The following is a 12,211-nucleotide window of genomic DNA, read 5'->3' as shown; positions in this document are numbered from 1 at the left end:
ATGTCATACTCTCTAGCTCTGTGCCCACGACAGAGCCCGCCTTCCTTACCAGTTTATTAAGACGTGAGGCGTCCCTCTTCTTAATGCTGCCTCCCCAACATGCCACCACAAAGAAGAGGGCGCTCTCCACAACTGACCTATAGAACATCTTCAGCATCTCACTACAAACATTGAATGACGCCAACCTTCTAAGGAAGTACAGTCGACTCTGTGCCTTCCTGCACAAGGCATCTGTGTTGGCAGTCCAGTCTAGCTTCTCGTCTAACTGCACTCCCAGATACTTGTAGGTCTTAACCTGCTCCAAACATTCTCCATTAATGATCACTGGCTCCATATGAGGCCTAGATCTCCTAAAGTCCACCACCATCTCCTTGGTCTTGGTGATATTGAGACGCAGGTAATTTGAGTTGCACCATATCACAAAGTCCTGTTATCAGTTTCCTATACTCTTCCTCCTGTCCATTCCTGACACACCCCACTATGGCCGTGTCATCAGCGAACTTCTGCACATGGCAGGACTCCGAATTATATTGGAAGTCTGATGTGTACAGGGTGAACAGGACCGGAGAGAGCACGGTCCCCTGCGGCGCTCCTGTGCTGCTGACCACCGTGTCAGACCTACAGTCTCCCAACCGCACATACTGAGGTCTATCTGTCAAGTAGTCCACTATCCAAGCCACCATGTGAGAGTCTACTCTCATCTCCGTTAGCTTGTGCCTTAAGATCCTGGGCTGGATGGTGTTAAAGGCACTAGAGAAGTCCAGGAATGTAATCCTCACAGCACCACTGACCCCATCCAGGTGAGAGAGGGATTTGTGCAGCAAATACGTGATAGCATCCTCCACTCCCACCTTCTCCTGATATGCAAACTGAAGAGGATCCCGGGCGTGCCTGGTTTGTAGACTCAGATTCTGTATTATCAGCCGCTCCATGGTCTTCATCACGTGCGACGTCAAGACAACAGGTCTGAAGTCATTCAACTCCTTTGGTTGTGGTTTCTTCGGTACCGGGACAATACAGGATGTTTTCCACTGTCTGGGTACTCTTCTCTGCTCCAGGCTCATGTTGAAGATGCGCTGTAGGGATTCTCCCAGCTCAGTCGCACAGGCCCTCAGTAATCGTGGGGATACTCCATCCGATCCAGCCGCCTTGCTGGTACAGATCTTCCTCAGTTGACCTTTCACCTGTGCAGCCGTAATCCCGGGCGTGGGCAAGGTCTCCTGTGAGTGGCTATTTTCCTGCGAGGGAAGTGAGAGGGAGGACGAGTAGAAAGACAAGCCTGGTGTGGAGTTCTGCGGTGAGGATGAGATTGTGCTGTCGAACCTATTGAAGAAGTTATTCAGCTGGTTCGCTTTCTCCACATCTCCACTTATGTTTGCCCCCCGCTTTGCACCGCATCCGGTGATGATCTTCATCCCATCCCACACCTCCTTCATGCTTTTGTTCTAGCTTCCTCCTATACTGCTCCTTTGTCCCCCTGATCTGTACTCTGAGTTCCTTCTGAACTCTTTTAAGCTCCAACCGATCACCATCTTTAAAGGCTCTCTTCTTCTGGTTTAGGAGGCCTTTGATGTGGCTAGTGATCCAGGGCTTATTATTTGGATAGCAGCGAACAGTTCTAACAGGAACAACGGCATCCACACAAAAGTTAATATAGTCCGTTGTGTAATCTCCACAGTCTCTTCAGCTACCTTTTTCAGAACTCTCGGGTGTAATCCATCTGGTCCATGTGACTTGCCTACCTTCAGACTTTTCAACTTTCCAAACATTTTCTGGGAGGCAATTACACTCACTTCTGGCCCATAACAATCAAATTTCTTGCATACTGCTGGTGTCTTCCACAGTGAAGATTGACACAAAATGGTAAAATTCATCTGCCATTTTTTGTCCCCCATTTCTATCTCTGCAGTATCATTTTCCATCAGCCCAATATCCACTCTCACCTGTTTTGCTTTCTATATATCTGAAAAAACTTTTGGCATCCTCTTATATTATTGACCAGCTTACCTTCATATTTCCTCTCCGTTTTACTTTTTTTTTAAAAAAAAGTTGCCTTCTGGTGCTTTTTAAAAGCTTCCCAATCCTCTAACTTCCCACTAAGTTTTACAATATTATATGCTCACTCTTTTGCTTTTATGCTGTCTTTGACTTCCCTTGTCTGCCACAGTTGCCACATCCTTCCTTTAGAATACTTGTTTCCTACAACACTTCATAGGAATCAATTAGAGTCGGGTTTAATATCACTGGCATATGCCATGAAATATATTGTTCTGCAGTAGCAGTATATTGCAATACATGATAAAAACTACAAATCACAGTAATATACATATTAAAATTAAATTAGTGCAAAAAGAGAGTAAAAAAAAAAGAGAAAGAAGTGAGGTAATGTAGATGGGCTCACTGCCCACTCCGATATCCAATGGAAGTGGGGAAGAAGCTGTTCCTAAAATAAGTCATGTGTCTTCAAGCTCCTGTATCTCATCCTTCTTGGAAGTAGTGAGAAGAGGGCATGTCCTGGGTGATGGTGGTCCTTAATAATGGTAGCCATTATTTTGAGCTATCGCCTTTTCAAGGTGTTCTTGATGCTGGGCAGTCTGATGCCCATACCAGAGCTGGCTGAGTCTGCAAAGATCTGCAGCTTTTCTGATCCTGTACAGTGGCTCCTCCATACCAGATGGTAACGCACCCAGTTAGAATGCTCTCCACATAAATCTGTAGACATTTGCAAGTCTTTGGTGATATAACAAGTCTCCTCAAACTCCCAACAAAATATAGTTTCTGTCGTACCTTCTTCGTAATTGCGTAAGTTGGACCCAGGATAGATCTTCAGAGATGTTGACACCCAGGAATCTGAAACCCTTCACCCTTTCCCCTGATGAGAACTGGTACATGTTCCCTCAACTTCCTCTTCCTGAAGTCCACAAGCAATTTCTTGACTTTACTGACGTTGAGAGCAAGGTGTTGTGACACCACTCAACCAGCTCATCTATCTCACTCCTGTACGTCTCCTTGTCACCAGAAATTCTGCCAACAGTAGTTTAGTCATGGGCAAATTTATAGAAGGCATTTGAGCTATACCTAGCCACACAGTCATAGTTGTAGAGAGCAGAGCAGTAGGCTAAGCACACATCCTTGAGTTATGCCAGTGTCGACTGTCAGCGTCGACTGTCAGCGAGGAGGAGATGTTACTTCCAACCTACGCTGACTGTGATCTCTCAATAAGGAAGTCAAAGATCGAATAGCAGAGGGAGGCTCAGAGGCCCAGGTTTTGGAGTTTGTTGATTAGTACTGAGGGTATGATGTCGTTGAAAGCTAAGCTGTAATTAATAAGCAACAGCCTGATGGAGGTATACTGTATAGATGTGAGTGCAACTGGGCAATAGTTGTTGAAGCGGTTCACTGTACTCTTCTTGGGCACTGGTATGATTCTCTCCCTTTTAAATCAGGTAGGAACCTCTGACTGCAGCAGTAAGAGATGGAAGGTGTCCTTGAATATTTCTACCAGTTAATTGGCACAAGCTTCCAGTGCCCTACCAGATACACCATCAGGACCTGGTTTAACCTCATGAAAGGTGTTCAGACATCAGCCTCTGAAACAGAGATTACAGGGTCACCAGATGATGCAGGAATTCGCACAGGTATATTTTATTCTCCATTTCAATGTGTGCATAAAAGCTGTTCAGCATACTTGGGAGTGAAGTACCATAGCCATGCGTGATGTTAGGTTTTGCCTTGGAGGAAATAATACCTTGCAACCTCCGTCAAAGCTAATGCGCATCCAATTTTGTCTCTAACTTCAACCAGAAATGGTTTTCTGCTCTTAAAATAGCTTTTCATAGGTTGTACTTGAGCTTCTTGCTTAGATCTGGATCACTACTCTTGAATGCCACAGATCTAGCCGTCAGCAATCTACAAATCTCTTTGTTTATCCACTGCTTTTGGTTTGGGTATGTTCTCAAAGACACACTCAAATCGATACAGGTCTTGATGATGTCGGTGACAACTGTGGCTTAGATTTGAAGATGAATCACGAAGTATCATCTAGTCCACTGATTCAAAGCAGTCCTATAAGCGCTCCTCCACCTCCCTTGTCCATACCTTCTTGGTCCTCACCACTGGTACTACAGTTTTTAGTCTCTGCCTATATACTGAAAGTAGAAGTACAGCCAGGTGATCGGGTGAAGTGTTGTAGTAAACAAATTGCACACAAACTTCCACAGAGCATAAGAAATAAGAGAAGCTACCTGCCTGCTGATTACATCAACATTTATCAAGGCATGACCAACCTTCTACCTTGGTGTTATTTTCCAGCACTATTTTCATTTCCTTGATATTCGTAAGATTCAAAAATCTATTAACTTTTGCTTTGAATGGACTAAACAAACTCCACAGCCCTTGTGATAGAGAATTCTAAAGGTTCACCACTTACTCAGTGAAGAATTTTCTTCCAATCATAAAGAACCTTACCCCTTATTTTGAAATGGCATACCCTGGGAATCTGGGAATAGATTTCACTGAAAAATACCCAGATTCCTTTGAACAATGGTATCTCCTTTCATTCTTTTAAACTCCACGGAACAAAGTTACAACATATTCAATTTTTCTTCATACAGCAAACTTACCATTACTTGGACCAGACCAATAAACCTTCCCTGCACTCCACGTAGGACAAGGACATGCTTTCTGCCCTAGAGATTAAAATAGGTCGCGGCCTTATTTCTAGTGGTGACGAGACAGCCTACATTGGAGAGGTTAACAACCTGACAGCGGTGCCAAGATAACAGCCTCACTCTTAATGCACAAAAAACAAAACAGCTGATCATGGATTACAGGAGGAATGGAGACAGGCTCGATCCTGATCAACATCAATGGGACTGCAGTTGAGAGGGTGAGTAGTTTCAAATTCCTCAGAATACACTTCACCAAAGATCTCACCTGGACTGTACACACTGGCTATGTGGTTAAAAAAAACACAACAGCATCTCTTCCACCTTAGGCAACTGAAGAGGTTCAGCATAAGCCCCCGAATCCTCAAGACCTTCCACAGGGGCACCATTGGCTGTATCACCTGGTATGGGAACTGCATACAACCTTGATCACTGGGCACTGCAGTGAGTGCTACAGACAGCCCAGCACATCTGTGGATGTGAACTTCCCTCCATTGAAGACATTTACAGCAGCAGGTGCATAAAGAAGGCCTGGGAAATCATCGGGGACACTAGTCACCCCAACCATAAATTGTTTCAGCTGCTTCTGTCTGGCAAACGGTACAGCAGTATTTAAGCCAGGACCAACAGGCTACGGGACAGCTTCTTTCTACAAGCCATTGGACTTGTAAGTTCACACATCTGGACATTGTGGAGTCATAACGCTAAGATTTTTACTCACTCACGTTGTGGGACAGATGTAAGATTTAAATAAGTGTAAGCTGGCTGTTTTACCTTGACTTCATTATACTGCAAAAAGATGCCTTAATCCTGTATTCACATCCGACATGTTAACCTTCAATGACTTGCACACAAGTACACTTGGGTTCCTTTGAACATCAACAATACCCGATTTTTCAACATCTAACAAATACTCTAATTTTCTGTAACATTTTCCAGAATGGGTGACCACATGCTTTTCCAACAAATTTGATCTGCATGATCCCAAACACTCATTTTGTTCCCTGAAAGCCCCTCTAATCATGCTTAGTCTCAATGGTTTAGTACCATTGGCACACAAGAAAATGTTAGTTCCCCAGCCAAATCACTGACCTAGATCATGAATAACAGGGACCAAGAACCAATCCTTGGAGTACTTGAGTAGTTACAGTTTGCTAACCTGAGAAAGAATCTATTTATCCAAATTCATTCTTTTTTGGGTCAATAAACAAATGCTAAAACATATAAGCCTATTTCCCAGATGTTCTAAAGTTACTGATTAACCACATGTGCAAGTAATCTTATCAAAAGCCCACTGGAATATTAAATACCTTCAATGGTTTCCCCTTCATCTGCTTTCGCATATAAGACATATGCCAGTGATATTAAACCTGATTCTGTTAGTCACGTCCTCAAACTGAAACAAATTAGTCAAACATTTTTCTTTTATAAACTGTTGCTCAATTCTATAATCCTTTCAAGAGTCACATTACTATATCTTTCACTAGATTCCAGCATCTTCCCTGCCACTGATGTTGCATTAACAAGTCAGTATGTTATTGTTCTTTCTCTGTCCCTTTTCTTAAATAACAGTCATATTGCTATCCTCTCAACTACGGGAATAATTCTAGAATTTGCAGGACATTAGATAATGACCACCAAAATACCCATTATTTCTAAAACTAGCTCATTCAAAATTCTGGAGATCATCAAGGCCACTGGATGTACTAATTTTCCAGCTATTGCAACTAATACCTAGTTGCTTACTCACACTAGGCCTTCCTTTAGGTGCTACTTCTGGCATGTTTTGTGTACATCTTTCCATAAAGAAAGAAAGTAATTGTTCAATTTTTTTGCCATTTCTTTATCCCCAAAATGAAATATTTCCATCTTGATCTGCAAAGGGAAAATGTCTACTCCCTGGGTTTCTTTTTACTTAAAGGTCTTCCTGTCCAAAACTACATTCTCACCAGTCCACTCGTATTCTATTTTGCCTTTATTTTAAATCACTTTCTTGATCTTGTTCTGCCAAATTCTAAAACACTCCCAAATTTTAAGCTTACTGTTATTCCTGTCGAATTTGTAAGCCTCTTTGATTCTGTGTGTCATGTCTGTGATAGATTTGAGATAATGGCATCAATGCCCTTGAACAGCCCAGAGACTTTTGCCATTCAATTGTGCTCAAGGAATGATTCTCACTGTCTTTGACAGATTGGAAAAATAGTTATGCAAACCAGAAAAGTAATAATAACTTGGACTATATGCCTGATTCAATATATGGGCATGCATCTCAATAGCAGGTAAACACCAAAGTGACAATTCAGAATTCAGTAGTAATTTAAGTTTGGTCAATCTTTAGATCTTAAGATATAGGAGCAGAATTAAGTCACTGGGCCCATCGAGTCTTCTCTGCCATTCCATCATGGCTGATTTATTATCCCTCTCAACCCCATTCTCCAGCCTTCTCCCAATTTTTCTTTGATGCCCTGACTGATCAAGAACCTATCGACTCTGCCTTAGATACACCCAATGACCTGGCCTCCACAGCTAAATGCAGAAACAAATTACACAGATTCACTACCCTCTGGCTAAAGAAATCCATCATCTCTGTTCTAAATGGACATCCATCTAGTCCGAGACTGTGTTCTCTGGTCCTCGATTCATCAGCTATTAGGAAATATCCTCCCCACATCCACTCTATCAAGACCTTTCAATATTCAAATAGGTTTCAATGACATCCTCCCCCCACCCCATTCTTCTGAACTCTAGCTAGTACAGGTCCAAAACCATCAAATGCTCCATCAGTACCACCCATTAGCCCTTTCATTCCCAGAATTATTCTTTAGTGTGAAGATGATTAACAATTATTCATACATCTCGTGAATGGTCAGAAGTGTTCTGGTTCAAGGCACAAAAACAGCCATACTGTTCATGTTCCATTCCAAACTTTATATGTTAACCCTCAATGGAAGTTTGTACCTGAAATCCTACAGCTACTCAGCCATAGCCATAACCCCCCCCCCAAGTTCCATTGTACTTTCCACTAATAAAATCTTAACTCTTTTCCATAGATGCCACCTGGCCTGTTGAGTTCCTCCAGCATTTTAAGTGTGTTGCTTGATTTCTCGTTAGTAAAATCTTAATTTAGGTCTGTCAATTCTAGAATCAACTTTATCTGCTTTTTGTTTACTTGAGCAGGACCATACACAATCCACTACATCCAAAATTCTACTGCCAATTTAGATTCTGAGAACCATACCCGTCACTAGTTTTGTCAGCTTCACAAGCTTCCCCATTAGATTCAACACGACAAACTTAAATTATCTTATACAGCCAGTTATATAAGGAAATGATTCTAAAACCAATGTAATAATGCCAACACTTTCTTCAATAAAAAGTGATGTAATACAAAAATTCAACACCTCACAATGGCACGAGCAAACTACAGTCAACACAAATTCTACTGAATTTCCTTCTTTATTATGTTGCTTTACAGCCTTGTTGAGAAAGTAAAAGATGCATAAAAGTTTCCATTTGTAAACCTTTGTTTGTGGCTAATGGAAATTTTTATGCATCTGTTTACAATGAATTTTATACACAAAAAAGGATATTAAATCTCTAGGAGCCCTGTGTTCAAGTGTAAGATGAGCTGCAAAGTCGTCCGTGACATGATTAGGATCCCCTCCAGGTAACGCTGCACAGATTGGACAAACCTGCAAAACATTAAAAGAAAGCTTAACAATCACTTCTAATTGTTCAGAGAAGTGCAAGAAATTAAGTTTTACATTCGTATCTTCTGTCTACTTCCTAATTCTGGAGAAGGGTCTTCAACTAAAAACAATAACTTTTGTTTCTCTTCCACAGAAATGGTCTAAATTGCCCCATTTCTAGTGTTTCCTATTTGAATTTTAGATTTGCATAATTTTTTTTGATTTTTCATTGAAGTTCACAATTATATTGCCTTTCTCCCTCTCTTATAGCACCAATCGTAATTATCATTCACTACACAGGATGATTTATGGCCTATCAGCCTGACCTTTTTTCCTATAGACGCTGACGAGCTTGTTGCATTTTGTTTAATCTATACACATCAATGGAAGAAATTGGAATGCTTACTCATCCTTTCCAAGAAAGAGCAAACATTATCAATTATCCATGGACAAAGGACAACATGGCAAATCTTGGGCAAACGTATTAATGCCACTTTAGTTCTAATTGGTAGATATATCACAACAATACAACAAACTGAGAGTGATTGCTTTAAAATTATGTACAACTATTCAGTCACAAATTTGCTGAACTGGTCTCTGAACTTCAAATACTCCAATGTATCAAGGAGGGGGAATGTTAGCTGGATACTATTTCAGAAAGCAGTTACACCCATTATTTATTTAGAGAATAACAACGGGTGTGTTCCGTGATCAGGGGCAAGAGGGTATGACTGTAAGCGAGGCAAGTTTGGGGATCAAAGACGGTATGTTGGAGGAGCCTCAGGCCTTGAACTTGTCTAACAGGTCTGAGACTGTTGCTCCCTTCACAGATGGGAGTGGGGCACGTAGGAAGTATTGAGAGTCCTGAAATTTGTGTTCCCTACCTGGGTTTGGGACATCTCACCTGACCTACAAAGACATCTGGTGTGGGAAGGGTAAGATCCAATCATCATGGCCCATGTAGGTACAATTGAAGTAGAAAGAACAAGGAAAGAGGTTCTATTGTGGAAATTTGAACAGCTAGACACTACATTAAAACACAGAACCAAAAGCTAGTAATCTCTGGATTGCTAGAAGGTTCAACAATTTGGAAAAGTACGGATAAAGTGCAGGAGAGATTACTAAAATCTAGATAATAAATACCAAAAAAGTTTAGAAAGGAGACAACTTTGAGCAGGATGGTAAATACAGGACTGAAATATTATAATTTAATGCACACTGTATACAAAATAAGGTAGAAGGGCAGGTGTGAAGTTGTGGGCATCACAGATTCATGATTGAAAGATCACAGCTGGGAGCTAAACATCCAAGGATACATCTCCTATTGAAAAGACTGTCAGATGGCCAGAGGAGGTGGGGGTGGGCTTTGTTGGTTAAAAAATAAAATCATATCCTAGGATCAAAATATGTAGAATCCTTGTGGGAAGGGTTAAGAAAATGCATGGGTAAAAGACCCTGACAGGACACTGAATAGTAACTAGGATGCAGGACTCAAATTACAATAGGAGGGTAAAAAGGCATGGCTTTTTAGAACAGCTTGTGGTCAAGCCCACTTGCAAAAAGGCAATTCTGGATTTGGTGATGTGTAATGAACCAGATTTGATCAGGGAGCTTGAGGTAGAGGAACCTTCAGAAGACAGCGACCATAATATAATTCACCCTTCTGTTTGAGAGGGAGAAACTAAAATCAGATGTATCGGTATCACAGTTGAGTAAAGGTACCTACAGAGGCACAAGAGGAGTTGGCCACAGTTGGTTGGAAGGGGACACTAGCAGGGATGATGGTAGAGCAGTAATGGCTGGAGTGTCTGGGAATAATTCAGAAAACAAAGTAAAGTTCACTCCTAAGAAGCAGCCTTCTAAAGAGAGGATGATGCAACAATGGCTGACTGGGAGGTCAAAAGCAGCATAACAATAAAAGAGGCAGCATACAATGTACCAAAAAATAATACCAAGCTAGAGAATTGGGAAACTTTAAAAAAACAGAAGAACAGATGAAATAGGAAATTATGCTAGTCAATAGTACACAAGAAGATACCAAAAGAGGCAGCAGTAGAATTACATGCTGGAAAATGATGCTGGGGAGGTGGTAAAAGGGACAAAAAAAAAAATGGTGGATGAACCAAGTATTTTATGTCAGTCTTCACTATAGAAAATAACAGCAACATGCCAGAAATCTGAGTGTCAGAGGGCAAAAGTGAGGGTAGTCATTATTACTAAGGAGAAGGTGCTTGGGAAGCTTAAAGGCCTAAAGGTAGATAAAACAGCAAGACCAGGCGGACTGCACTCCAGGGTTCTGAAAGAGGTACTTGAAGAGACTGTGGAGGCATTAGTAGTGATCTTTCAGAAATGCCAGATTCTGGAATGGTTTTGCAGGACTTGAACATCGTAAATGTCACTCTACAAGTCTGTGGTGGCCAGTGCTATCATGTTTGCTGCTGTGTGCTGGGGCAGCAGGCTGAGGGTAGCAGACACCAACAGAATCAACAAACTCATTCGTAAGGCCAGTGATGTTGTGGGGGTGAAACTGGACTCTCTGACAGTGGTGTCTGAAAAGAGGATGCTGTCCAAGTTGCATGCCATCTTGGACAATGTCTCCCATCCACTCCATAATGTACTGGTTAGGCACAGGAGTACGTTCAGCCAGAGACTCATTCCACCGAGATGCAACACTGAGCGTCATAGGAAATCATTCCTGCCTGTGGCCATCAAACTTTACAACTCCTCCCTCGGAGTGTCAGACACCCTGAGCCAATAGGCTGGTCCTGGACTTATTTCCACTTGGAATAATTAACTTATTATTATTTAATTATTTATGGTTTTATATTGCTATATTTCTACACTATTCTTGGTTGATGCAACTGTAACGAAACCCAATTTCCCTCGGGATCAATAAAGTATGTCTGTCTGTCTTTAAGAAGTGAGGGAGGAAGAAGACAGGAAATTATAGGCTAGTTAGCTTTACTTCAATGGTTGGCAAGACATTAGAGTCCAATAAAATAGGCCAAAGTCAGCATGGAAAATCTTGCCTGACAAATCTACTGGAATTCTATGAGGAAGTTAAAGGCAGGATAGACAAAGGGGAGTTAGTGGACATTGTTCACTTGGATTTTCAGAAGGTACTTGACAAGGTGCCACACAGAAAGGTGCTAAACATGACAGGCAAGATGCTAACATGGACAGATTAGCTGACTGGCAGAAGTCAAAGTTTGGGAATAAAGGGGTTCCTTTCTAGTTGGCCGCCAGTAGCTAGTGGTGATCTACAAGGGTCAGTGTTGGGTCCACTACCTTTTCACACTGTAAGTGATGGTATTAATGAGCTTGTGACCAAGTTTGCAGATGAAAAAGATAGATGGAGAGGCAGGTAATGATAATGATGCACGGAGTCTGCTGAAGGACCTGGATAGTTTAGGAGAATGGGCAAAAAAATGGCAGATGGAAAACAGCATAAGGAAATGTATGGTAATGTACATTGTTAGAAGGAATAAAGACTTACATTATTTTATAAAATGAGAGCGAATTCAGAAATCAGAGGGCACAGGGACTTAGGAATTCTAGTGCAGGATTTCCTAAAGGTTAACTTGCAGATTCATTTGGTAGTAGGGAAGGCATAAATGCAATGTTAGCATTTGTTTTCAGAGGACTAGAATATAAAAGCAAGGATGTATTGCTGAGGTGTTTAAAAGGCATCGGTCAGACCACACTTGAAGTATTGTGAGAAGTTTTGGGTCCTTATCCAAGAATGTGTCTAGAGGAAATTGGAAAGAATAATTGTGGGTATGAAAGGGTTAAATATGGGGGGAAAAACACACATTTGATGGCTCTAGGCCTGTAATTACTGGAGTTGTGCAGAAT

General features: G+C 41.5%; 1 protein-coding gene across 1 annotated transcript in view; it reads right to left on the bottom strand.

The window, feature by feature from the left end:
• kcmf1 (potassium channel modulatory factor 1) overlaps positions 1 to 12,211 on the bottom strand; it is a 150,943-nt gene that overhangs the window by 14,963 nt on the left and 123,769 nt on the right. Inside the window, exon 4 of the mRNA XM_073024189.1 lies at positions 8,258 to 8,359. Within this exon, the coding sequence (XP_072880290.1) occupies positions 8,258 to 8,359 (102 nt within the window). The remainder of the gene's footprint in view (positions 1 to 8,257; positions 8,360 to 12,211) is intronic.

This window comes from Hemitrygon akajei, chromosome 2 (genome assembly GCF_048418815.1).
Source record: "Hemitrygon akajei chromosome 2, sHemAka1.3, whole genome shotgun sequence".
Classification (NCBI taxonomy): Eukaryota; Metazoa; Chordata; class Chondrichthyes; order Myliobatiformes; family Dasyatidae; genus Hemitrygon; species Hemitrygon akajei.
The sequence above is the reverse complement of the archived record's forward strand: the minus strand, read 5'-3'. Positions and strand labels throughout refer to the sequence as shown.